This window comes from Fukomys damarensis, unplaced genomic scaffold, assembly GCF_012274545.1.
Source record: "Fukomys damarensis isolate Sample0158 unplaced genomic scaffold, DMR_v1.0_HiC HiC_scaffold_37, whole genome shotgun sequence".
Lineage (NCBI taxonomy): Eukaryota > Metazoa > Chordata > Mammalia > Rodentia > Bathyergidae > Fukomys > Fukomys damarensis.
In genome coordinates this window covers 51,169,617-51,197,468 of record NW_022900949.1, presented here as the reverse complement: position 1 = coordinate 51,197,468, position 27,852 = coordinate 51,169,617, and the positions used below count along the sequence as shown (strand labels likewise).

The 27,852-nt window shown below is 40.4% G+C and overlaps 1 protein-coding gene across 1 annotated transcript in view; it reads right to left on the bottom strand.

Annotated features, from left to right (window-relative positions):
* Positions 1-1,327: 1,327 nt before the first annotated feature.
* Positions 1,328-27,852, bottom strand: part of Cldn18 (claudin 18) — a 29,748-nt gene continuing 3,223 nt past the window's right edge. The window contains exons 2-5 of the mRNA XM_010625537.1: positions 8,419-8,583; positions 7,663-7,780; positions 3,035-3,145; positions 1,328-1,550 (exon numbers count right to left, since the gene is read on the bottom strand). Coding sequence (XP_010623839.1) covers positions 1,379-1,550; positions 3,035-3,145; positions 7,663-7,780; positions 8,419-8,583 — 566 coding nt within the window. The 3' untranslated portion in view covers positions 1,328-1,378. The remainder of the gene's footprint in view (positions 1,551-3,034; positions 3,146-7,662; positions 7,781-8,418; positions 8,584-27,852) is intronic.

The window sequence follows — 27,852 nt, the reverse complement described above, 5'->3', positions numbered from 1 at the left end:
TTTAAGAGACTGCCTTTACCTCCATTTCCCAGAGAGCCTATTATGGCTTTGGTGGTGGGATGGGATTCTTGTGTCCTGGAAGGAGTTGATATTTTCTGCTAAAAAGGGCACTGAAGCAAGCCCAGGGAAAGTATGTGGCTGCAAAGAACTTTTAGTTTTGCCTGTACATCTACTGTTCCAACCACTCTAGTTGAATTTGGTGAAGGAAATAGCTGTCAAGAGTAACAAAATTAAGGTCATGTCAAATAAGGGCTACTGTCTACTGGCAGTGGCCTGTAGCAGGTAAGTGTGAACACATAACATTAAATTTAGGCTTATCAGTTTTTAAAAGAATTGATTTTTAACTCACATTCCTAGGACTTGCTGTATTACATTTTTTTAAAACATGGGTTGTACTCATTATTATGGGTAGTCAGAATCATGGGGACCTCAAAAAGAAGGAATTGGGATCAGTGAGCTTTTTCATGGAATTTGGATTTATGTGTGACTTTACATAGTACAATATAGACAATATCAAAGAATATTTTTAAATTTTCTTCTACCTACATTTAAGGGTGAGACTAAGTCGTAGATATAATGTGCCATTTTGCTAAGTCATTACTTATTCTAACTATACTTAGGATTTAGGTTACAAAAAAACTCCTTTTATCATTCCACCAGGGACTACTTCTGACTTGTCACAGAAGGGGGCCCTCCAGCAGAAGCCCAGGAAACCCCTGGGACAGTCTTGTTGGAATTTAGCAGATGCCAACAGAAGCAGAAAAGCTTGGTTGTCTCAGATGTAAAATCACTTTGGTCCAATAATTTTGAAGATCATAGTGTAAGAACTCGGATAATAGACTGGAGAGATTACAAATAACTTTTCTCTATCATTTCTACTCCAGTTAGTGTTTATTAGTAGTCAAGTTGAAGATGAAGACAGGAAAAAAATCAAATAGCAAAAAATAATGCCTTTTAATCTACTTGCCTTCTTGCCTTTCAAAATTCCCTTCAGTATAAGTGGATAAATAGATCATCAATGCATTTATTAAACAGAAGGAGGAAGAAGAATCTGTTTAATCATCAAAGTGTCAGGAAGTCAAAACATTATACAGCAGATTTAAAAAGTTATTTCAAAAAAGAAATAGAGGGTTAGAAAACATGAGCTATATAACTTCTAATTCATAAATGATAATTCAGTTGTTTTGTGATGGAATATTTAGAGACAGAGACATATATGTGGCCAAGATCATCTGGCTTCACTACAGATGAAATCAAGGCTTTGATAACTTCCAACTGTGAGTCAAAACAAATAGTCAAGGTAGAATCTCCTTTTTTTTTTGGGTGAGTTCTCTTTGAGGAAGAGTTTCTTCTGCCTATGCCTAGGGGTCTTGAAGCATTACACATAGTCATACTTGGAAGGGTGAGATTGTGCTTCATCTTCTGTGTGGACACCCCCATCATATATCTTCTTGGTCTTGGTGGTAGATCCAAAACCAGTGCTGGATTTGAAGCCTCCAGGCCTGTAGTTAACACTGTGGCCTGAGGCATGATAAGACACGGCTTTGTAGCTGAGAGAAAAGAAATACCCATGAACACAGATGTCTTTAGTAGGAGGATCAACTTCCCCATTTACCCTGGATGATCTCAGTTTTAGCATGAAAAGTCCAGTGTCCTTGGAAACTCATTAGTCCTGGGCAGACCAAGATGGCTGTTCATTCTATTCTTTAAAACACTAGATTTCTGCTTTTTTTTTGGTTTTTTGAGACAGGGTCTCACTATATAGTTGAGATTGAACTAGAACTCACTATGTAGCCCAGGCTGGTCTCGAACTCATAGTGATCCTCCTGCCTCAGCCTCCCAAGTGCTGGGATAACAGGTGTGGGCCACCACACCCAGCTGATTTCTGCTTTTGTATAAAGCAGAATTTCTTGCTTTTATATTAGGGCTTCACTGAGCTGGTAGTTAATGACTAGTTAATTCTCTCTGTCAATCAACTAAGGCTAAGGGGAACTAGCAATAATGTCCTAGGGAACATTGTTTTGCCAAAGAACCATAGGATTTGTGAGCTGGGAGATACCTATGTGCAACTCATCTCCCTTAATTTATTATTTTACGGGTAAAGTAACAGTGGCTGCTTATGGTTTGAAAATGAACTTTCCAAAATACATACTAAAACTTAACCTCCATTGGAAAATGATTTCTTGAGAGATTAGTGCTTTAGAAAAGGGCTTGAAGTTAAAGGGAGCTTTCTCTTGCCCTTCCATTCCTTTGCCGTGAGAGCCCATGTTTTTCTTCTTCAGAGAACACAGCACCAAGGCACCATCTGGAAGTGGAGATTGGGCCCTCACTACACACCTAACCTACGAGTACCTTGATTTTAGATTTCCCAGCCTCCAGAACCATGAGAAATACATTTTTACTGTTTATAAATTGCCCATTTTGTGATATTTTGTTATAGTAGCCCAAGGGGACTAAGGCAGAGCCCTAGCGAGGACGTATAACCTGCTAGAGATCAGAGGGTCAGTTAGCAGTGAAATCACGCTAGAGCTCAACTCTGCAAACACCAGGTGCATTTGTGAAATTATAACATGGTTTTGCATCACCTTTACTAGTAATGTTTTGGAATGAATGCTTCTTTGTTGTTAGGATCTATCTTGTACACTGTAGGATATTTAGCAGCAATCTTGCCTTGCACCCATTTACGCCAGTACCACTTTCCTCTGCCTCCTGCCAAAGTTGAAACAATCAAAATTATCTTCAGATGCTACTAAATATCCTGGAAAGTGGTGATAGTGCAAAATATCTTCCAAATGAGAATGATTGAGTTACAAAACTTTGGAGAAGGATCCCAGGATTTTTTTTCTTTCAAATAGTAGCACTCCTACTCTTGCTAGGCTGAAATATTCCTGTTCTATTTTTTAGATTCCATAAATGGGAAAGTTCAGTGAACCTTTGGTAAATAAAGTTCTTCCAAACACCTAGATTAATATTTAAAATGGACTCTGAGCAAATGAAGTGTCTAAATGCACGGGGATGGGGATGGAAGACTTACTTGGTTTGATCAGGTACCAGACCTCGGCAGGCAATGCACATCAACACACCCCCAATTAGTGTGAGGCCTCCGGCAATCCAGCCCACGAACAGAGCTGAACCAAAGGTGTACCTGAGGGGCAAGACAGAGGCTGTGAATATTGACTTAGCTCTTCAGGCTCTGTTCACTGCTCCTGGCCATGCTCATCCTTGTGCCCCCTTTAAAAGTACCCCTGTCTACTGGCAAAAGAGAAAGTCTGGAAGCCATGGTAAGAGACATTTCCTAGATACGAAATCAGTCTCGAGTTATTATTCCTGAAGAAATTTTAGTTCCTTGAGTCCTGACTGGGCCAAGAAGTATTCACCTTACCTTACCTCAGGTAACTCTTGGAGTATATTTTGGGTGTTGAATATCTCTGAAGGGCTCATCTGTTTAAGATTTGAAGGCGATAGAACCATTAGGAAGTGGGATTCAGTGGGAAACTCCCAGGTCATTGGAAGTGTGCTTTATAAAGGAATTAGGGAATCTTGGTCTTGTCTCTCTTTCTTTTCCGCTTACTGTTCATGAGGTGAGCATTATGCTTTCATCATGCACTTCTTGCCATCTGATACCCTCATCAGAGGTCAAAGCAATGAATCTTCTAGATTGTAGGCTGAAATCTCCAAAACTGTGAGCCCAAATAAACACTTTCTAAATTAATAAATTCAGGTATTTCATCACAGTAGTGGGAAACTGACAAAATATACTTTGCCGTCAACCATGCAGGTAGGAATATTATCTTAAAAAAAGAAATAAGTTGGAGGTGACCATTCCTTATTTCATTTACTCTTTTGTTTAAGAACTATTTATTGTAGTCCTACTATGTGCTCAACACTACCCTGGCACTGAGGTACAGGGGTGAATAAGACAGAGACAATACCCTCACGGTGCTTCCTGTTCTAGCCTGTACTGGTATTCTAACCTGAGAGGGTCTTACTCCAAAGCTGGTTCCCTTCTTCTATGTGGGATGTCCCCTCTGGGACTCTATCAAATCAGAACAGGACTGAGAACAAAATCTGAGAATAGAATAATTGTGATCCCAAATGGACATTTTGGATAGTGGGGAGAGGTATCTCAGTGACCAAAAAGCACTAGGATGTTAATAAGTATTGGACACTATCTGGAAACTTGACTTCCATCTGTAAGAGGATAGCAGAAAAGAAGAGCCCAATACAGTAGACATTGGCCCTTAGCAGTTTCCTGTTCTCTAAGACCATGGTAACTGTTTGTAGAACACCACGAATCACTTACTTTTTAGGTCTACTATATGAACTAAGACTATTATTCTGGCAGTAGGAAGACAGAAATGTGCACAGACATTGTCTGCAACCTAAGAAAACATATTACTTTGGATGTACTTGAAAAGCACACATGTTTTAGTGTAACATAAAGAGTATAGAACTGTGGCCAAGTGTGACTTGTAGGAAAAACTTGTTGGCTGAACTCAGTCCTTGAATGCATTTAAGAGAAAATTTTTATGTAGGCAGTTTTATTCCCTTTGAGCTAGGAAAAAACAGACATTTGGTTTGAGGGTTTCTTTCCTGGAATGAAGAACTCCATTCCTCACTCTCATCCTACCAAGTGTGACTAGAGGCTGAATTACAGATTTCTTCCTAATGCTCCTCCTGGACCCTGGGTGATTTTCCTGAAGGCAGCACTGGTCCCTCTGCCCTGACACAGACAGAACCCCCTGTCCTCAATGTCCCTAAAGATGGGTGGTATAATGGCAGTGGTAATATATTATAATGGTAATATAACATAATGAGAAGGGTGTAACAATAACTGCTATCATTTATTGAGCTCTTTCTGGCACCCTGATAAGCATTTTTTTTCACCATCATCTCTTTTAATTTTTCCAGTAGCCACTGTAATAGGATTTATCATTCCCATTTTACAGATGAGGAAATGGAGAGTCAGAGAGGGAACAAGATTCCTCTCCTTGACTTAGGGACTCTGAGTCAAGGTTTGCAAACTTAAATCCTTACCTGGGACAGGCAAGAAACTTAAATGAGTGAAGTGAGAAAGACATAAGAAAATATTTCCTTTTCTTGACTCTACTATATGGAGAGAAACTCCATAAATATGATGATAAATGGCTCAGAAATGGGCCATTTGAGAACAGTGGGAATGTGGTAAACTGGAGAATGCGAGTCTTTGCTAAAACAGCAGCTGCCTCTCAGTGCAGAGAAGGCTGCTTTATGAGGATGGGGTCCAGTTCTGCCATATCTGATTTCCTTTTATACATGAAGTTAGAGAAGTGTGTGTGCGTGTGTTGTGAAATCTGCTTGCACAGGCATTAATAGCCCTTGGCCTCTTTACGAATTTCTGTGTGTTTCTTTTTGCAGCTTAAGCCTTCTCTTACCATTACCTGGTGATTTCTTGCTGGTCTCTCCAGGGTTCTAGCTTTGGTTTAGCTCCTGAGGCCCTTAGGCCATGTGCACAGAGAGTGACTGACTTGGAAATATGAAAGCTCAGATCTTTAGTTTGGAGACGACTTTGAGGCATAATTCACACTGCACAATACCTTCTCTCAGGATTAGGCTGAATCAGAAACTCATCTGAAATCATACTCATGCTTGGCTCCCCCATTTCCTGTTCTGTTTTCCCTACTCTCTAACTAGCCTCCCCTTCCTTCATATAAACAGCTACAGGAATCCTCTTCTCAGGATCTGCTTCTGAGGGACACAGTCTGTGGCACTTCTAATTTTAAAAGTTGGTGGTCAATTAGGATTATAAAAGGAAATGTGCAGGCTAATACAAAATACCTTGCAGGCTGCATGCGGTGGGAATGCAGGAAGCTCGAAGCTCTGATCCAGGGCTTCAGTGTGGCCAATGTCACATACAACATTGCGATGACAGAGTGGGGGTGGCGGTGGTGAAAAAGGAGATATAAGATAATGGGGCATCAGAACCGTTCCATGAAATGGCCTGTTAAGATGTTTCTTGACAGCTGGGCTGTCTCACATGATTTCTAATCAGAGAAAATGAAGACAGAGAGAAGGGGACAGGCAGCTGTTCATTCATGGAAAGAGACATTCAGAGGCTTCTCAGAATCTACAGTCTTCATCGCAGACTGAAGCTGCCTGCCCAATGGACAGAGGCAGTTTAGGGAGATGGTGTGAGAGTGGGAGGAGGCATTATCTTTGGGTGCTCGTGGGTGTCTCCTCTGGCTAAGGGTAATGACACCAGGCACCCAGATCTTCTGGACAGGGTGTGATTTTAAACGTTGACTGATCAGGCCAGGATTTAGCTCAGTGGCTCTGCCACCTGCCTCGTAAGGGCAAGGTCCTGAGTTCAATTGCCCTGGTAAAAAAAAAAAAAAACCCAAAAAAAAAAAAAAACCCAAAAAAAAAAAAAAACCCAAAAAAAAAAAAAAACCCAAAAAAAAAAAAAAACCCAAAAAAAAAAAAAAACCCAAAAAAAAAAAAAAACCCAAAAAAAAAAAAAAACCCAAAAAAAAAAAAAAACCCAAAAAAAAAAAAAAACCCAAAAAAAAAAAAAAACCCAAAAAACAAAAAAGTAGACTGGTCAATAATTTTGCTTTTCCCCACGTTGGGTATTTCCTAGGATGTGGGAGCTTTAGTGCGCAAATGGAGAAAATCTCAAGAAAACTTAAATGAGTTGGTCAGCCTGCTTCTAAATTGCACTTGTAACCAAGAAACCATGGGAGGAACATGGCAGTGCATCAGGACATCTAGCTTATGAATGTCATTTATTTCCTCATTCTTGAATAAAGGAAAAGTATAAAGGTTATTGGACCAGGAATCTAAAGAGTAATGGATTTATCACATCACCATACCTATTCATGTTGTTGTGGCTGGAGAAATACCAAGTGCCCCTACATGGAGAAGACAGGTCACTTTGGTATAATATTTATACTACTCCCCCACAACCAGATCTTTCTCCTTCAGAATTTTGCTATTGCTTCTTGCTTTTAAGTACATCCATTTTAAATGGCTAAATGAATACAGGTATTAGTATTGCTCTGTTATCATTTGAAAGTTATACTCTGCTCCAGTCACTAAACTATAGTAGGGTTTCATCTTCCTGTGCTGGACTGCAATTTTCATGAACGGGAACCCTGTCTGTTATCTCTGGTACTCTAAACATTTCCTGACCCACAGGAGGAGCTCAACACATTTGCAGAATAAATGAATTAGTGATGGAGAGAAAGAAGTACAAGAAAGAAACATCATGTTTTCCTCCTAGGCTGCACTAAGCTTATTTCTATTCCAGCTTTTACTTTTTTCTAGCCAGGTACCCATTACAGACTGTAGATGTAAGTTTATGTTCATTTGCCTGCCTGGATAATAGTGCTTGTTTCATTGCCACCACAATGGGGCTTATGTAAGAGCATTAGATAAATACTGTAAACCATCACTGTATTTCAATGCAGATGTCAGATCAGCCTGAAGTGATATCACCAAGAATATTTCACCAAAATTAAGTTTATGAATTTATGGATCATTGTTGATTTATGATATGGCTTGGTTCCCTCTGATAAATTTTTGCTATTTCAGGCATTGACAGTCATATTAGGCACATGTATTTAATCATATTCTTACAATAATATTCACTATGAAATACTGAGACATGGATCAGAGAGTTACCTGGTCTGAACAGTCTGCACCATCCCACCCATGCTGCCGTACATGTTAGCTGTGGACATCCAGAAATTAGTAACCAGCATGTTGGCAAACACAGACACTCCAATAATTGCACAAATACCTGTTGATAAAGAGCAAAAAAACTACAGAGTCAGCTTTAAGGCAGTTTATGCTTAAATGAGTTCATGCGAGCAGGCTGAAGAATATTTCATTTCTGTATAGAATGATCAACCAAACATGGATTATTGAATTCTCCTATGTGTTAGACAGTGAACTAGGTACTTATTTCTTACCTCATTTTTTCTGGGTGGGGAGGGAGGGTGAGAGAGAGAGACAGAGAGAGAGGGTTGGGGGAGGAGCTGGGAGAGGGAAGAGGGGAGAGGGAGACACATGTCCTATGCATCCAGGGACCAAGGGTAAACAGTTCTATTTTGAGTTTGATCTTTTGTTGATATTAAGAGCTCCTCCCTTAAAATTATTTTCATTAAAAAGATGCCTTTTAGAGATTAGTCACATGATTATCTTATATGATCCTCCATGATGGTCTTATATTACATTTGGGGTGACAGTTCAGAGGGTCATTAGCACTCATGAGGGTTCTAGAGAGTGTCAGTAGATTTTGAATCACTCAGATCTTGAATCCCAGCATGAAAAAGTCTGAACCATGTTCAACAATAAGGAGGAGCCATGTTTCTTCAACTGGAGTGATTTTACTCTGACATTCCCAGAAGCATATTTGAAGCTGGAACCCATGTTTACCTGAGATAATGAACATGATCCCAGAGGTCAGTGTCATTTTGGCCTTGGCAGAGTCCTCCATGCTGCCAATGCGAATGCATTTCAGAGCAAAGATGGACACTAGGGTGCTGATGGCCCCCAGCACAATCCCCACGATCATTAGGGCTCGCACTGCCTGCAGCATGGCTGTGGGGCAAAGGGAAAGACACAAGCAGACAAATAAGACCGCCTCAACACGTCTCAGGCTCTGAGTTTGTAAAACAGAGCAACCACAGCTAGTCAGCACTGAACCTCTGAGAAATAGCAAGTCTATACACTGAACTTGTCATTTTCAAAGGATGGGGAATTATAGGAAATGAAAAATACATAATTCATAATCTTTTTTCTGATGAGTATATAAACAGATGTCTAGAGAATGAGAAAATTATGGGTGGATGGAGTTGGGAGGACTTGTATAATTTATTTATTTAACTTATCTCATTTTATAAATTGATAATATGGGGCCTAGAAAGAGAAAATGGTTTGTCTGAAGTAACAGCCAAATTATTGACAGAGCTTATGGTAAAACTGTGCATCTTTGACTCATAATCCAAATCTTCTCTTGTCTTTTCATATGAACTTAAAGTTTCACATAGCTGCATCTACTTTAGGAAAATTCAGTATTAAAGTGTAGCATATTACGAAGCCAAAGTATGTGATACAGCAACAGTATTCTGTTTTTGTCCTTTTTCAAAAGCCACTATTAGGAGGGTCACCATGAGCTGTAGTTTTTAAATGTTTATAAAAAATCAATATATCAATAGTAAGCCTTTTAACATGACTACCGTTCATGGTAGCTCCTTTTCTAGGAGTCAACTGCAGCTGCAAGTCCTGCCGGACTCTCCCATAGGACCTCACCTCCAGATATATCCTATTTTGTTTCTATTGCATCCTTAAAGTGCAGCGACTCATTGCATTAGTTGTTTACTGAGCCCCTGCAAATGGGCCTGAGATGACCATAGTTAATAGGTTAGACATAATCTCTGCTGTCAAAGAACTTAAGCCAAAATGTAGAAACACGTCTATCACAAGTATAATGAAACATTACAAGGAAGACAAATTAGCCCTTGAGGTCTTCCAGAGAACAAGTCCCCTAATGTGGGTCAGTTTGGTAAAGTGCAGAACTCTGTACATATATAATGTTCTGGATACCAGTTGCTTTCTCCTTTTAATATACTTCGTCTCTTAAGCACATGATTCCTGAAGGAAATGCTGTATAAGTGCTTTTCAAATTATTTAAACATTTACATTTCTGATCTCTTATAAACTGATGTGATATAAAATCACATTCTTGAGTGTCACAGAAATGTCAAATTGTTGTAAAAGTTTAGAAACACTTATTCTCAGTTTTAGTAGTAGAAATATTCAGATAGACAATGAACAGCTTGCAGGTCAGCAAGGGTTAGCACGATAGTAACACTATTGACTCTGATCTTTCAGACCACAACGAGGTCTTTGACTGCAGTTAATCATTCCAGCATGGATATCTGATTCTAACTGGGCAGATGAGACCCTTATGAAGGAAGTTTGTACTTTGGACATAGAGAACATTGAGTAAATCTCTCTCAAGGTCTTGAAAGTATAGCATATAGTCCTGGAATTCTGTGTTTTCGGCCAGGCAGAGAAAGTGGCTGGATAATAACAAACATGCAAAACTCAAGAGAGGGAGAGACTCCTGACAGTGTTTGAACTCTGGACTCCAACTGCTCCTGAGATATAACTACAGTCTTTCCTTGGGATCCAGAAAATATCTTAGCATCATTAAAAAAAAAAAATCCCCTTATCTGTTGAAACCAATTCAGGTTGGGGTTCTGTTGCTTAAAATCAAGTGGTTCTAATATGTGTGAGATGGCTTCATCATTGTTTAGAAATACTAATTCTCAAAGCCCCATATTATTGGTGGAGAGTTTCTACCCCTCAAGAGTTCAAAGTTATGACCCAAATGGTGTTGAAGCCCTTTGCAGATGTGAGGGACTTCTTGTGTCAAGTCTACAGCATAAGGGTATCACATCCCAGCAGGTGGCATCAGAGAAGGGGTAAAGGGAACAGTTTTTCTTTTGTTCAAAAAACAACAACAACAAAAATAACCTTTTCCAGTTACATGAGCAATACATGCTCATTCAAAAATTTAAAAAACCTATAGAAAACTATAGCCTGGGAAAAAAACTCCAAAACTCCATCTCATCTCTTGGAAATAACTATCTTTGGCATAATGGTCGGTAGGCACTTTTTTAAAAAAGAGGAAAAGTAAAGTCCCAGTGAAGGTGGCTCTGCCACTCAGACCCAAAGGAGCAAGTTAGGAGCCACTTGAAATGTAGATGTTTGAAGATCTTACTCAGTTCTAATAGGAAGGGTCAGGCACAAAGAATACCCAAAGGAGGTGTCATCCTTACCTTCGAGGAGACCAGTTAAGAATTCCCACGCAAAATTGAAATTTACAGGTGGAAAGAAAAAGGGAAATACTTAGAATGTTGTTTCCTTAAACAGGATATAAGGGGATCTGCCTATATCGTTAGAGGCAAATTGCTCCTGGGAAGTGTAAATAGAACTGGGAGCCCTGTCCTGCCCCAGCTGTCATAGCCCATTCCTACTTTTGACTGAAGCTATCACAGCTATGTTTTCAGACATTAAATAATTCAATCCACATTAAAAAACCCTATCATATAGATAATACTCTTATCTCCATTTTATAGTTGAAGGAACTGAGGTTCAGAGGTGAACTGACTTGCCATGGACACACACCAGGGGAAGGGCAGAGCTATGGGTCAAACTCAGATGTTGCTTTCTCATCACGGCACATTGTTTTGAGGGCCCTGAAAATACAGGTGGAGTTCTGGCTGCTGTCATGAGATCTGTGAGCTCCCAACAGAATGTATCCTCTAAATTGGAGACTTGGCCAAAGAGTTGTCATCCTCTGTCGTGGATGCTAAGAATGTGTAAAGGAACATTCTCCAAAATCATCTCAGAGAATAACCTGTCCCAGGAGATTACTTGTGAATGTGACTCTCAAGAAGGGCATTCCTATCTCCTTTAGGTGCTTTTGAGGGAGCTCTGATGAACCTCCTTGGGAAGATTTCCATCTCAAACAGCAAGCAATGTCAGCGGCACTGCCAGCATATTCACGCTCAGGTGTGTATCATAAAGCAATTTGACACGATGCAAGAGTTTGTAATCAATGAGAGCTACTGAAAAAGGAGAGTTAGCTCATTCAGAATTTGCAACAGTCTACTCCATTTTGTATGGGGGCGGGCTCTGGCAGCCTTCTCAACAGGTGTATCCCTATGCAGAGGTGAGTGTTTAGGGACTCTAGTTCTTACACCACCAAGACCTTCAATCACTTTGTTATCATTCTCTTTCCCTGAGCAACTTTGCTTCTCTGTGGGAAGAATTCTACAAGCACCCTTCACTAGTTTTGGTCTTATATGGTAAATGTGTTGGTACATGGTGTGGATCATGGATCTAAACACTCCTGGGAGAACTGACAACTTTGGCATCTTGGGATGGCAGCCGAGTTCTAATGGTAAAGCATTAGTGACTCCACTAAGGCACAGAGAGCCTTGACTCATGAGAGCCTTGACGTGGCCCTATGATTGATTCCTAATATGAGGAAGCTCTAGTGTGTCACCTCTGTTCACCAGAGCCTTACCTGTGGCTTTGGTGGCCCTGCAGGATCCTGGAAACAAGCACTGTTGTTCATTACCTCACTAACAAATACAAGCACCTGCCACCCACAAATGTATTCATTTATAGCTCTGAGTATTCAAGCCATTACACATTAATGTACTCTCATGGTTATAAATTAACATATTCATATATTCACTTACCCATGACTTGATTCATTCACCAAGTATTTTCAAGCTCACAACCTGTTATGTCTTTTTTCAGATACTGTAGGATCTGTGTAAAGTGTCATGAGGAATAATCTCTACCTTTAAGCCTTTTATAACCTAAGAAGATTATATTTTTACCACTAGTCCTGAACTTCAAATATATTCTCATCTGGATAGTATCTTGTCTTAGTAAACAAAAAGGAACAATTTTGTGACAGTGGCTTGTGTGGTTCAAATTCTCTCTAATACACATAAATTGCATGATGGCCCTGTGGCTCAGGATGGTAATGTAGAAGACATTTATGTGGCAGCCCTTACCTTCAGGAAGCATTCTCAGGGCTATTCTGCTTCTAGATATTATTATTATTAAGAAAGAAAACTTTTGAGAAAAAGAAAAACCTTAGACATTCCTTCCATTTTGTTTCCATGAGCCTCTTCCAAACTTAAAATCTACCCAGGAACTTTATAGAAGATTTAAACTTTTTTTCTAGTTCTGGTTTTTTAAGTCTGAAGCTATTCAGAGAACAAAAATGTATCCCTTTGGGAAGCACATGGTAAAGCATCTAATTAAAATAAAACCACCAAAAGCAAGGAAGCGAGCAACTAATCAAACAAAAAAACAATTAACCAAGCAGAATAGAAGATACCCCTTCCTTATTCTATGAAAAGTTATACATATCCTACCCTCAGCAAGGATGGATCACTGTTGGCTGAGTGGCTTTTTTATTTGCTCCTAAAACACCATGTGCATGCTGTGGATGTGGCTGTGGTGAGGGTGCACAGCCTCTCTTGATGGGCTGAATGAGAAGTAATAGGGATGCTGGCCAGTGTGTGTGGGGGACCTGTGCACTTATCGACTTCAGAAGCCTGCTGCTGGTGCCCACAGAGCCTGGGGGGCTGCCTGACCTGGTCAGCTTTTGTCTCACATACTCTCTTGCCTCTGCTGTCATTTGCTCAAAAAGCCTCATTTCTTTCCTACTCTCTGTTGACCTCCAGATTTCTGATGAATCTTGGATTTTCTTTCAATCAGAAAGCTACCATCTTTTTCATTAAAAAAAAAATCTGTCTAATTTTCTCTAACTTAGTTTTCTGCTCTGTTTAGAAAAGACCAAATGTTATTTTGTATCTTGTGAGGCCACTGTCATAGACAGAAGATTGGCCTTGGATGGATGGACCAAGGTCTTCTCTGCTTTGGAGATTCCTTGAAGGATTTGTCTGGGAATGGCAACTGTGATGGGGGCAGGTTCCAGGAGATGGAAGAAAATGCATGCCTCACTCACCGCTAGGAATCCCACATGCCTAATATTGGACATGGAGGTGCAAGGTGGTGATTTAAACTTAACTTCCAGTTGCAAAATTCTACTATTTTAATCTTTCTCCATAGGTAAACAGGGAAACTGCTGGAAAGAGTAAGTTTCTCTTTTTGCCTCCCTTTCTCTTCCCTGACATATCAAAAGGTACGGGCTTATCAGCCCCATAGCAAATGACTCAGTGGGCTCTGCAGCCTGATTCTCTGCACCAAAGGTGTGACTACAGCATTCCTCCCAGTGAATAATGAGGCATTATCAGACTTGAAGGGTGGGCAGGATTCAGTGCTGAAATAAGCAAACAGAAAAATCAGAACTCAGTGTTCCCTCCCTGTTTCAAAATATCTCACTTCCCCAAAGGAGCTGTGGATCGACAGGCAGGCAGCTGCACTCAGTGCGGTTCTCAGCCCTGGCTGCTCCCCAGCATTGCCTGGGGGGACATTTAGATAGACAGTCATGCTTTGGCCTCAACTCCAGAGACACACATTCTGCTTTTGTTGTTCTCAAGCACCCACCGATCTCTTCAGGTTACAGGTTCTTTTGGGCTCTGCAGACGTATTCTCAGTTCCCAGAGGTGTTTTCTCCCCACAGACAATGACGTGCAAGCATTGAGATGTTTGTCCACGCGTTAAACAGTCATGCTTGCTGTAATGTTTTTCTTTTTTGAAGAGAAGGAAAGCAGCCTAACTAAAATCCAAGAGGCTCTCTCTTCAACTTTATAATTAACTTATAATCACTCACCTCCTAGGACGTTTCTTCCATTAGAAATTGAGGACAGCCAAGCTTTTAAGCCTGACAAGCTTAAAAGCATTAGAATTTATGTGGAAACATTCAGCCAATGACAAGAAGTGCAGATGTAAGTTCCTCGAGAAAAAATATTTCAGAGAAGTCTCATTTTTTTCCCTTGTAGAATTTTTGTTTTGGAGTTTGTGGAATTGTTCTCTGAGTTCAAGGTAGGTAGCACTGTTAAAAACCTCTATTCCAGTGTGTGTGAATATGATTGGCAGCTTGATGGGAAACTCCCTAACTCTCCAGAGCAGCTGTTGTTCACATATTGAGGCAGAAAGGAGGAAGTTTAAATGGTCATAAGGAAAAAAGTCAAGATTATCTTGGTGCCTATAAAGGGGATAAGAAATCATATGCACAAAACACTTGAGATGGGTGAGATGGGTTTGGGAAAGGGGGAAAAAAGGTTCTAAGTAATTTTTACTTTGGATAGTTAAATTCATAAAAGGTATTTGACCAGGCATGGTGCTACATCCCTGTAATCCCAAGAACTGAGGCAGGAAGATCACAAGTTCAAACTCAGCCATAGTTACCAAGACTCTGTCTCAAAATATAAAAAGCTGGAGATGTAGCTCAGTGAAAAGGTCTTGGGTTTAAAAAAAAAGAGAAAGAGAGAAAGAGGAGAAGGAGGAAGGAAAAGGAGGAGGAAGAGGAAGGCCACAACCCTGGAAGATCAAACGTCTTAATTGTTTGAGAGCTCTGGGTGGTATAGACCCAGCAGTGATTATTTCTCTGATGCTAAGATCTGGTAAATGGGTCACTGAGCTCTCTTTCATACAAGTGCTTTACTTGAGGCATCTCAGGAAGGGGGAAAATGAGGTCAAAAAGTCCAGGTGGCTGCCATTAAACAAACCTTTGCAAACACATAAAAAGAAACCTAAAACCTTACTTGACTATAACGTCTTCCTGTAGCCAGGGACATGAGTTTGCCAGCTCTTTGCTGCCTGTCCAATCTACTCCCTGACTGCCCTTGGTCCTTTTCTTCCAGTGTCTCCAGGGAGGAGAAATGAGAAAAAAGGTACAAATAATCAACTCTTTCAGCTTAAAGTTCTAATTGTGCATAGTTAACACTGCTATAAGAGTGTCAAGGTGCTATGTACCCTCTGCTTTTGTGCTCCAGCCCAGACCAGTCTCTTCAGTTCTAAAGGCTGCCCAATCCTGGCTGGAAGAAGAGGGGCCTGGGCAGTGGAAAAGTACACAGACTTGGAAGTCTTTCAGCCTGTGCTCATACTGTCATCTTCTATCCATGGGATCTTGGGCATGTTGTCTTTCCCTCCTCTCTGAGCCTTAGTTTCCACTTTGTAATAGTAAAACTAATGTTCTGAAGAATAAACTGGAGAGTGTCTATGCAGCCCAACAAATGGCACTGTGCTCAGAGCACCGCATGCTGCACTGATTGTGTAGAATACAAGGAGGGGAAATCTTAGGCTGTAAACTGTGCAGAGCCAAATATGCAAGTAAACAGTTTTGTCACCCCCACCACTCACCTCGTTCATCTAGCCATAGGCTACATAATATAGCTTGTTAAACTGAATTAACTTATTCTGTGGCTGGAAGTTCTGAACAGACGTGATACATTTTCATCAGATGAGTTAAAAAGTGAGATTCTGCAGGAAAAGAGCTTGTATTTAGGAAGAATTTAGTAACTGTTAGTGATTGTTCTAATTATTAACTGAAAGTACGATAGGCATCTGCCTCAGGCCTTTTCGACAAACACTTTCAGGCCCAGTTCTCTGTTGGATGGCAGTGCTTCCTTGCATTCCGGGTCACAATGAAACACTCACCACCTCTCTGTCACCTTCTGTTTCTATCTGCAGGCATTCCACCCAGCTCCTCTGCTTCAGCTCTCTCCCCAGGCTCCTTGTCACACTCAAGAAGGTGGTATCCAGCTGCTTCTGATGGCAAGCGGTCTCTAGGCCTCGGGTGCCGGCTGGTCAGTGTTGCTCTTCCCATCTCCCTCAGGAGCTCCACAAGTGTCCACAGCCCCTCCATCTCCCTCTCTGTCTGTTCCATCTCCTTATGTTGCTGCCTTCTGTTTCTGAGTTTTCATTAAGCTTTTTTTTCCTCCTGGTAATCTTCTCTTTATTCCTTCAGTCTGACACATCTAAGTCATCAAATATTTGTATCTCAGGATTCCAGTCTATAGAATAGCCACTCCTGCTGCATGGGGACTGGCTGCTCTTCATTCCACACTCTTCTGCACGGCCACCAAATACCAGTGATTTAAAGTACCTCCTTTCAAACTCAGCCCAAGAAATGTCTTTCTGGCGTTTGATGGAATCCTGTTCCCACAAGCAAGACAGGTAGGGCTCTGTGTGGATGCTGGGACCACCACCACCCCATTCCCATATTAGCTTAGGGCAGCTTGACTTTTTACAGCACAACTGGAGACAGGAGGCACAGCAGTATCCACTCCCACCCCCTTGTCCCAGCCCTGTTGTCTGTTGTAGACCATGCAAGGGTGTCATGGGAGGTGCAAGATAGGTACCTTGGGGTCCTCTGTGTCTGATACAGAGAAGACCGGCAGCTTTCAAGAGCCCTAAATACATTGCTGCAGGACCTTACATTCATGTCCGCAGTTCTCAAGTTTTGATGTGAAGAAGTCCTTCCTTCTAACTTCTGGTGTCCTAAAACTCTAAGAGAACTCAAGATCTCTCTCTTTATGGGTTTGGAATGTCTCAGAGCTCCTTGGTTAGCAAGTGGATTTCCTCTCTATGAGATCTTTGTCTTTCTGATAGCAAATAAAAGTGTAAGGCTGAGGCAGGAGGACTGCAAGTACAAGGAGAGCCTGAACAACTTGGTGGGACTTTCTGAAAATAAAAAAACATTTTAAAAAGGGCTAGGAACGTAACTCAGTAATGTAGCACTCAGTTCAATTTCTAGTAACACACACACACACACACACACAATCCAACTTATGAAATTTCCCTCCCTCCTTTTTTCCTTCTTCCTTACTTTTGGAAAAACTAATTTTTTTTTTCCACGACCATATTTACATTCATCAAATATTAGGTACCAGAGAATTTTACAATGCAGCAATTCACCTCCAACCCTACTTCCTTTCTGATTTCAGGCCAACTCTATCAAAGTGTCTGGCTTCTGAATCACATACTGTACAATATCTTGGATCAGAAAATATTTTATATGGAGCAGAATTTAATAATACTTGTTTAAAAAGTGAATGTAAGTCAAGGACATGTCCTCTTTTGCATGAACCACTTGGTATTCAAGGCGCCATCTGTGTAGCAGAATTGAAATCAGCTTGGTGGGTATGTTCTAGCATAAGCAGTTACCATTATGGCAGAGATCTGTGTGCTCACTAAACAGCTGTGAGCTCCTACGCCTCTTGGTTCTCAAGGCCATATGGCTAGATATAGTCAACGCACTGTGAATGAAGGTGACATGTCACTTGCAGATCGAGGTAGTTGAGAAGGGCTGTGCCCTTGAGTACTCTCTTCTTGGTTCCAGCCTCTTTGAATAGTGTGGCTACCAGGAGGCTGCTCTTCCCTCAATGGACTTCATATGCATGAGAAGTAAACTTTCCTTGTATTAAGCTACTGAGATGTTTAGATTTGCTCTTTGCAGTGGCTGACATTAACTATTTTAACAGAATCCCGGAAGCCAGTTCTTGTAACACAGTAGGCATGCAAAAGATATTTGTTAAAAAAATCCTTGGATGAACAAGGAATCTGTTTCAGGCAGGTGGAAGACCAGTTTCTTTTTCTAAACAAGGGGCTATAATAGCAAAAACTTTAGTACAAAGGCAATGTGCTGTCCAGTTTTGGGAGAAGCCCTTCACTTGTGTTTAGTTCATATGGCTCACATAGACATTTAAAATGCTCTTATTATCCAAAGTTCAACTTAGCATATCAACCACTTGATGATTGTTCATTTTACCACATCCTATGCTGGGAATTGGGAAAATAATTCTTGTCTAGCCAGTTGATGAGGCCAAGAACACAATAGCTGAATGAGACAAGTGTACAAATAACCAAATTGAAAATCTAAGGTTCAGACTCAGAACCCTTTCAGTGAAACCCTCCTGACTCATTTCCCTCCTCACTTCTCACTGAATAACTCTAGTGCTGCAAATATCCAAGTAAAGGCCCTAGGACAGGTACCTTTGCTTTATTATTTCTACGCATGCTTGTCCCCTCCACTAGGGTTTACAGGAGTGGACAAGGCCAGTTTTGTGTTGTATACTATCTGTGGTACACAATAAATGCTTCTTAGATTTTAAGCTGTGTCATGAGAGGAGAATACACTCAATGCAATGAAAATGCTCTGGTTTGTGTGATATGCAACACGGGGCTGTGAAGAAACTTTGTGGGAGATTTGAGGAGAGGGCAGTTAAGGTGGTAAAGGGGGAATTTTTGGGTGGGCAATGATCAAGCCCAGAATATAGTAAAAGGAGAGGGAGAACCATAGGATGGGAGAAGAGGCCTAGAATACAGGTCACAAAAAGTAGGTAAGGGATGTAGGAAGGCATGGGAACGAGGCTGCTATGTTTATATCTACTTAATCTGGGGACAGAGAATCATGGAAAGTGCTTGAGTTTTGAAACGTGTGGGGAGGACTGAGAATTAGGAGCTGGTAATAGGAAGGCAACCGTCTGCCCCCACTCCACCCTCTCACCTTCAGCCATGATCAAAGGAACAAACAGTAAAGAAATGAAGGATGGAAACCATATTAAGAAAGGTGATGAGTGAGAAGTGGTAGAAAATTTAGCCTTTTTATTTGGTTGTTAGACAGACCGAAGAAGAAAAGGTATTCCAGGAGAGAGGGACATAAGTGCAGAGGAAGGAGGCAAGAAGGAGAGGGGCCAATCAACAGGGCACAGTCACAGACAGGGTGGCAAGGGCCCTCCAGAGCCCTAGCGGTGAGGTGGCTTTGGTCAGGATAGGGGAGATGACCTTGTGGTGCAGGAGCAGAACTGCTGAGGAGTGGAGGTGAGGTTCTGAGGGGGCTCATGGAGGACAGGAGCCTTGGTGGAATAGAGGAGACAAGGAGGGGTGGAAGTATTGGGATTGGCCACATAGAATTGCAGGGATATTTGGAAGTGCCACTGTGATTCAGAGTGAGCAAGAGTTCAGCAGTGTTGGCTGGAGCCTTGGGAAGAGGGTACTAAGCATGAAATCATGGGATGTCATGCCTTAATTTTGAATATAAGGTCAGTCTTTCTTCTCCATCTAATAGTGAACCTTAGATGTAGATAGCAACTCAACAATCCAAGCCTTATACTTCCTCCTACGACCTCTCCCCTCATTATAGCACAATCCCTGCTCAATCTGGCTGTCTTCCCTCTGGCCACTTCTACCTTCTTTTCTTCCTCCAAGCCTGTCTTTCTCGGAAGTAGTGATCCTCTGCTCATCTTGCAATGAGAGGTTTCCAGAAAAAATGAAATAAATAACTCAATTCTTGTACTCTGACAGTCATCTTCTATTTCTTTCTAAAAATAAAGATGAGTTAATTGAATTGCTTTTCACAATTCAATTTCAAGGACTCCACAGCCTATGTAAAATTTCTTGGCGATTTCCACCTACCTGTTTGAAAGAGCAAAACTATGCTCTCATCTTGGCCACCTCAACTTGCCCTGTTACTTTCTTATTTACCATTAAAAAGAATACAAACAGAGCTCCCATAAAATCCAGAATGTAAAGCTGTGATGGTGCAAATTTGCAATAATGATCCATACTACAAACAATGTTCAGCTTATTTCATCTTCAGGCATGAAAGAATGTCATATTTGTGATTATATTTATGTACTGACATTATAATTTTATGTCCTGACCTATAATGAAAGAGTATCCTGGATGTTCTCAACACAAATTCAGATAAGGAAATTATAATTTAATAGCAGTTTGGGGGCACTTATAGAGACTCTGATTTTTGAAGAAAAACACAACTGAATTGAAAATAAAATTAAACTAGTTCTTGGTAAACTTTTCTGGCTAAAACAAAATCCTTTCCTCCTGCTCCCATGTATGTACTGACAGAAGCAAGTTACTTGCACATGGAAGCAAATACTTTATTTTCTCCATGAGAAACATTAGTTTATTCTAGGTAACCGCAGCATCTCTTACCATAGACCTAGTTTTCCTGTAGTGTGCCTCCTGGTTAGCAGGTCCTTAGGCCTGAGTATGAATATTCTCCCATTTTCTCCTGTGTGACTATCGCTGCCTTTGACACCGAGCCAGCTTGTCCTCTTATTCACACCTTCTGTAGCCAGGGCGCACCTTTAGAGACAGGAGCACCATTGGGTCAGGCAGCTCCTCGGCTGCACTCCCCCGGGCCTGCTCTCCTGGTCTTGCACAGGCAACCCATGCCTACCTGGAAGACCCAGAATTGTGAAGTAGGGCCGGCACTCTGTGAACCCCAAGCTCTGACGCAGCTTCTCCAGAGCCCTTGGTACTGGAACACGGAGGTGACGGGGTTGTCATACAGGTCCTGGGTGCTCCACATGTCCATCTCTGTGGCAGCGATGCAGCCGGCCAGACCCAGTATGGACAGGAGGAAGCCCACTACTTGGCACGTGGTGGTGGACAGGGCCTCAGCCTTGGCCCTGCCGCCTTCCTGCAGCCGAAAAGGTGTGCGCCCAGCTTGAGCTACCTCAGACGCTTTCTCTGGGGCCCAGTGTTTGCTCACAGTGTTTTCTTTAGATAGTTCAGTTTCACTCCTCGTTCAAGGGCATTATTTTTTCATTTGTTAGGGAAAAGGCCCCAAGAGGCACTTGTCGGGCTGAGCTGCGCAGGCGCAGGTGCTTGAGCACAGAAGCTGGCTGAGAGACCGGAAGGACGCCCTGCTCCTTTACCAGCCTCCACCATCCGGGCTCTGTCTCTGTGCTGGTAACATGATGCCCTCTGGGGGATAAAACTGTGTGTGTGTGTGTGTGTGTGTGTGTGTGCGTGCGCGCGTGTGTTTGTGTGGGGTGGTGGTGTCATTACCACTGAGAACATCCCCCAGACCACTCAAGCTGACTTCCTTCAAAGTAAGATATCCCTAGGAAGCACTTACCTTGCTCCATCTAAAACCAGACTGCCGCATTTTCTCCTTTCCACTTGGATACTACCTTCCATTTACACTTTTCTGTTTTGTTCTTAGAGAAGTGGGAAGTGCAGGTATATTTTTCCACAATTTTTAAGTGAGTCAAGTGAGGTAGAAGTAAGTCAAGGAATCTCAAGTGCCTTGAGCAAGAGATGCTTTAAGGAAGTCTCCCATCCTCACCTCAGCCTAACCCTTTTTGTTTCTATGTGAGCGACAAGGCCAGGCAGAGTTGATCCCTCTTTTGAGAACAGGAAGCCAAGTCCTGACCTTGGAGCACAGGTATTAGAATTGGGCTGAGAAGCCAGGGCTCCCATTGACCTCCATATTCATACTGTCACTCATGCGACAAGAACTATGGGAAGATGATGTGGCAGGCAGAGGAGGTGCCACGAATGCCTGACAAAGGCACATGACTGCAGGGACAATGACCCTGACCTGGTCACTGAGAGACTTAGGATCTGCCTCTGACTGTCAGTGCTGTAGGCTGGGAGATTTAGGGGCAGACTCCTAAGTCCTGGTAAGTCACTTTCTCCATCTCTCACATATGGGAACTACCCCAGAGCACTTTCACATCTCACATACTATCTTCTATGTTTTGTAGAAGAGTTATTTTTATTACAGTTAGACAATTAGAAGCTGTATAATCACAATTAAAGAGGCACTTGCCTGAAGAAATCAGGTGTTATATTTTACTTCTAAAATTTTTCTTAGAGAAATGATCAACTGCTGATTTGGAGGGTCATGTATGTCTGACTTCTGACTTTAGACACATTTAATTTTAGTCTCCCCAAATATGGATTTCAAGGCCTGAAATACACACACATTCACGCACCAATATACACTTTAATCTCTAACCATGATAGGTTCTCCAGGAAACAAACCCATGTGTCTGGACGATTCAATGTTATCTTTGGCTGCACCCAGTCACTACTCTCACGGCTTTGCTCCCAGAAAATGTACAAGGCAAATATGGAAGATCTTTCTTCATCTGAACGGGGACATTACTCCTCTTGACTCCATACCTAACTTTAAGTTTTGTGATCAGTGTCTGTGGAGAATGAAGCATGCATCAGAAAATCCCAAATAAGGGCATAAGCAACAGTTAAATGCTTGATAGTGAAGTAGGTGTTCATGGCTGTGTGTTTCCTGAGCTGAGCTACAAGGCTAAGTCTAAAATGTAGGGAAGGGGCAGCTAGAGGAAGTCATTCTGGTCTCTTGGTCTCCTTGGACTAATTAGATTGAGAAATGTTATTGAAATGATTTGGAAATGATTCTGGCACTGGTTTTGTGGACAGGATACATCTTAACTCTTTATTCGACCAAAAGGCAGGCTTGTTATTTTTAGAAAGACCGACACATTTGATTTTTGGCAGTACAATTCATAACATTTGTCCAACATTCCTGCCCCCCATACATTGATTATAATACTACCAAAACTAGATTGAAATCAGAAAAAGTAAAAAAAAAATTACCACGTTATCTTTTCTCACTCATAACAGTTTCTCCCTCAATTCCCTATGCAAATGTTTTATGGTGAATGTCAAAAGTAGAAAAAATCATATTCATCTAATAATGAATGAAATTTTATTTTTGGACTACTCAGGCATGAAAAAGGATAAATTGGAGTTATTTGTAGGAAAATGGATGCACCTTGAGTTCATATTGTTAAGTGAAATAAATCTGCCACAGAGGGTTACAATCTCATAGTTTCTCCTATCTGAGAAAACCAAAGTGTAAATAAAGAGCAAAATAAAAGATACATGATAAGAAATAGGGAGGTAGACTTTGCAGAGATGGGAAGGGGATCTGGAGATGAGGAGAGATAGGAAGGAGGTGAGGGGAAGGGGAAAAGAAGTAAGAGGCTCAAGATGCAATACAAAGCAATTCCCTTTAATGAATGTATATATGTATTATAAACATACACCAATACAAACATTTTTAAAAAAAACTTTTCTTCTTGGTTGAAATGTGGCAATGACAGTTTTTAAAGAGGAAAACCCGATGTTAAAGAGTATACTAAAGTTATCTCTAGGCAGGAAGCTGAATGAGAAGAGAAAAGTTATAAATCTATACACATTTTTATGTGTTTTAAAACACTTGGAAAATGGGACTTTTAACATGCTGGTAAATTTTCTGAGCTCCTACTACTGTAGGAGCTGAGTCATCGACTACTGTAGCTGAGTCACCTACTACTGTAGCTGTCTTTGCTGAAGAATAAATGGCAGTCCACAAAGAAAATCTGATTTTTGGTTCATGGCAACAAGTTTTGATGAAAGCTATCAAACATATGGCTGTTAGCTAACTCCTGGTCTGATTTTATTTAACAGTAATGGGCATGGTTCAACTTTGCTTAATAACTTTAAAAATGTTTTCATTAAGTTTATTGGTACGTTTTATGTATACAATACATTTACATTCATCACTGGGATCTTGTACCTTTACATGATGTATCTTGTTCTTATTTTTTCCTCATTCCCCTGCCCTTCTTTCATCCCCCCTCCCATTTACAAGGGAAGTGGGAGGGATGGGGGAAAGGAATGAAGGGAAAACAAAAAAATATGTGAAAAGGAAAAAATGGAAAAAAGTTTTTGCTTAATCACTTTTAGAAACAAAATGTTTGCTGAAATAATTCCTGCATTCAGGCTTAAATAAGACTTCCCAGATATCATTTTAGATTATAAGTTTTGCGGCCGGGGATTTAGCTCAGTGGTTCGGTGGCCTGCTTTGCAAGCGCAAGGACCCGAGTTCAATCCCCGGTACCAAAAAAAAAGAGAACATGGTAGATTATAAGTTTTCAGGAGCTTATTTTACTGACTTTGAAGAAAATATTTTCACTAACAGTTTTTAGGATTATTCATGTAATACCATCTATGATAATTAGGTAAAGTGGTGGTATAAATAGCTACATAAATTATAATAGCAATCAGGAAGGAGTAAAATTAGTGTACTAACAGCAAGAATTAACACATTCAATAATTTTTTCTCCTTTACCATACTGTATATGCCTAGTTTCTGATTCTACCTTTTGCTGTTCATAATGAAAATCTGGAGAAAAGTTTTCCAAGTCACTCAATTTAAACTCTAGACAGAGTATTTGGCATACTTCTTTCTTACCAATCCTCTGTATAATTTTTTTCATGATTAAGAGATTATAAAATTGGATGTTTTCCTGTTTCCATTGAGTTGTATTTATGTCAACCAAGATTTTGTAAATCTAATGTAGTATGAGTGTATTAGTACTCCGTTCTATAGAAGTATGATTATTTCCTGAACAGCATCTATTCTTGTGTGGTTAGGTTGTATCTTCCAATATTTTTGTATGAAAGCTATGTTATTTTACACATAACTCTTTGCCACCACTTCTGAGAACTCTGTTAGGATAGATTCCTAGGACTGGATTTAAGCTGTCAAAGTGTGAAGTTTAAAAAAAATCCTTTGTAAATAGAGTGGCATTGCTTTCTATGAATTCTATTCCTGATAGCAATGTTTAAAAGATCCCACTACAAGCTCACCTACACTGTGAACTTGGAAAATTATACATGATCACCTATTTTTGTTACATTTTTTTGATTATTGAGTTTGAATTGTTTTTTTCTTTTTTGTGGTGGTAGAGATCAAACTCAGAGCCTCATGCATGCTAGGCAGTCTACTACTAAACTACATTTCCAACCTGTTTAAACAAATATCTATGAAACATTTGTTATTTTTTCTTTTCTTTGTCAGTTTGTGCTCCTCTCTCACTTATTCATTAGAAATTGAGCACTTTTCTATAAGTTTTTATGAGCTATATATTTGTTAAGGATTTCAATATTGCTAGAAGTACTAAAACATCTTTTTTTTTTTTTTGGTACCAGGTATTGAACTTAGGACCTTGCATGGCAGCACCACTGAGCTGAATCCCCAGTCCAGCATCTTTTTGATTGGTTATTTGCTTTTTTGTTTCATTCCTCATTTTGGGGGGAGGGGATGCCCCATACATTGTATTTCATTTTATGTACTTCCCAGTATATGGTGTATAAAATGTGCTCAATAGCTATTTATTGAATTATATAGTGATATAAATTTATTTTTCATTTGTGTTTTCCTCCATTGTTACTGTGGTAAGAGAATTATTTTCCATTTAGGAGATAAATTATTTTAGAATGTAAAAATGTTTAGAAGCATTTTATGTGTTTTTAACATATAATTAACATGGGGTTAATTTTGGTTTATGTGTTGGTTGAGGTTGTAATTCCTTTTTCACATCCAAAAAGGATAGTCAATAATTTCTGTAGCATTTCTTGAATAATCTTCCCATTTCCCACTGCTTTTGAAACTTCCTCTATCTTAAGTAAAATTCACATGTGTATCTTTCTAATTTTAGACTTTATTTCATTAATCTGTTTGTCCGTCCTTTTACTAAAACACATTTTGAATGAGCAAAGCCTTAAATTTTGGTTAAATATTCTACGGGCAATCCATCACTTCGTTATTCTTAAACAAAAAGCTAAGCCACTAATTTGCCCATTCTGGGCTTGAACTTGCAATCCTGCCCAAGCCTCCCAAAATGCTGGAATTACAGGCATGCACCACCACTTCCGGCCACTAGACAGTTCTTTAACCTCTCTGAGCCCATTTCCTTATCTATAAAATGGAGACAAGGGTAACAGTACTCACCTCACAGGGTTGTTGTGAACATGAAGTGTATACAGTCAATTTACTTAAATAAGTATAATCATGTAAATTGCATCTATTAATATATGTCAATTTCTTGACAAAATGCCTAGCACATAGCTAGGTCTCAACAGATTTTATTATTATTATAACTTTAATTAGAGACAAGTACATATTTTTGTAATATTCTCATCTATGAACATGTTATATGTATTTCCGTTTGTCTTTTGAAAATTTCTCTTAGTAAAGCTTTTTTATTTTTAAAGTTTGAGTCTTGAAAAATATTTAAAAGTAGTGTTTTAAAGTAACACATAGCATTGTGCTGTGCCCCTCAACAGAGCTAAATTCTTTCAATCCTCTTAGTGTGTTACAGTCTCTCATCTCTCTCCCGCTCCCACTCCCTGTCTGTCTCCCGCTCTCCTCTCCCTAACCCCTTTGCCTCTACCTTCTCACGTAACTCATGCTTGCTGTAGCAGACTTGGTTCAGTCGTCACTTCCCTTCTGAAGCCTCCTCTTTCATCCTGGTCTTCACCCTGTATCATACATGACTTAATACACTTGGTTGCTGCGATTTTTAAACTGGGGATGATTTTGCTCCCAAGGCACATTTGGCAATAACAGGAGACATCTTTGATTGTTATAAGTGGGCGGAGGGGCACTGCTAAACCCACTTAGTGGGTAGAGGTCAAGGATGTTGCTAAATATCCTATAATGCACAGGACACTCTCTTAAAATAATTGTATGGCCCCAAAATGTCAGTAATGGTGAAGTTGACAAACCCTGTATTTAAATGATCTATTTACTGTCTTACTTCTTTTGACATTTATATTACCCACATCCAGATAGCCTGATTCATAGCATGTGTTCAACAAATGTCTGTCGAATGAGTACACATTTCTTCCAATGCCATGATTTCCATGTCATTATTTCTCTATTATTTCTGCTTGTGAGAAAATCAAACACTCTTCTCTGCTTTTCTTTCCTTGTTCCCCCTCCACAAAGGAACCCTTTTTATACCCAGAAGACAGGTTGACTTCTGATTGTGAGCCTAGGAAATAACTTTCCTAGGAAGTGCTCAGTAGTCTTTTGCCTAGAGTACCTCTGGAGGGTTTGGTTGTATCTGGCTACTTCTTGCTCAGCCTGAGAGCCTGTGTTTGCATTCTTGGGAGTATGTAGCTTCTCAGTAGGAGTTTGAAAATTTTATGCTTTAATTTCAATGGCAATAGAGAACAAACCTATTCCAGATCTGTTGTCTAGAGACTTATGGTTTATGTTTATGTTGGTGCTTATGATTATATTTGCACCAGGGGAGAGGTACATGATATCCTCAGTTGTTATTGAACGCCTTTGTTGTAGCTCAGTCAGAAAACAGAATGGTGGGAATTTCTCCTCAACTGGTGGTACTGGTGCTCTAAGCTCAAAGGCTTGTGCCCTGGTGGTCAGTATGTCGGTGGTCAGTACCATCCCCTGTTCTGTCTTTGTGGATACCAGACTGCAACAGTTATTGGCATAGATATACAGTAAAAGGCCTTTCTTTGTTAAGCCACAGAAATCACTGGGTGAAGATACCCATTAGAGCCAGATTTTAGGAGCACCATGATGCAACCTTTCCTTAAACAAACCAAGACCTCTGCAGGGTACTACTGAGTCCCAGACACCTCCTGACCACAGATGTGAGAGGATGAGTCCCTCACACAGCATGGCTGAGTGTGAGATGTGATCTCTCAAAGTTATTAATTCCATTTTGTAAAATGAACCTATGTGAACAGAGAGTCTGTGTTAATAATAATAATTAT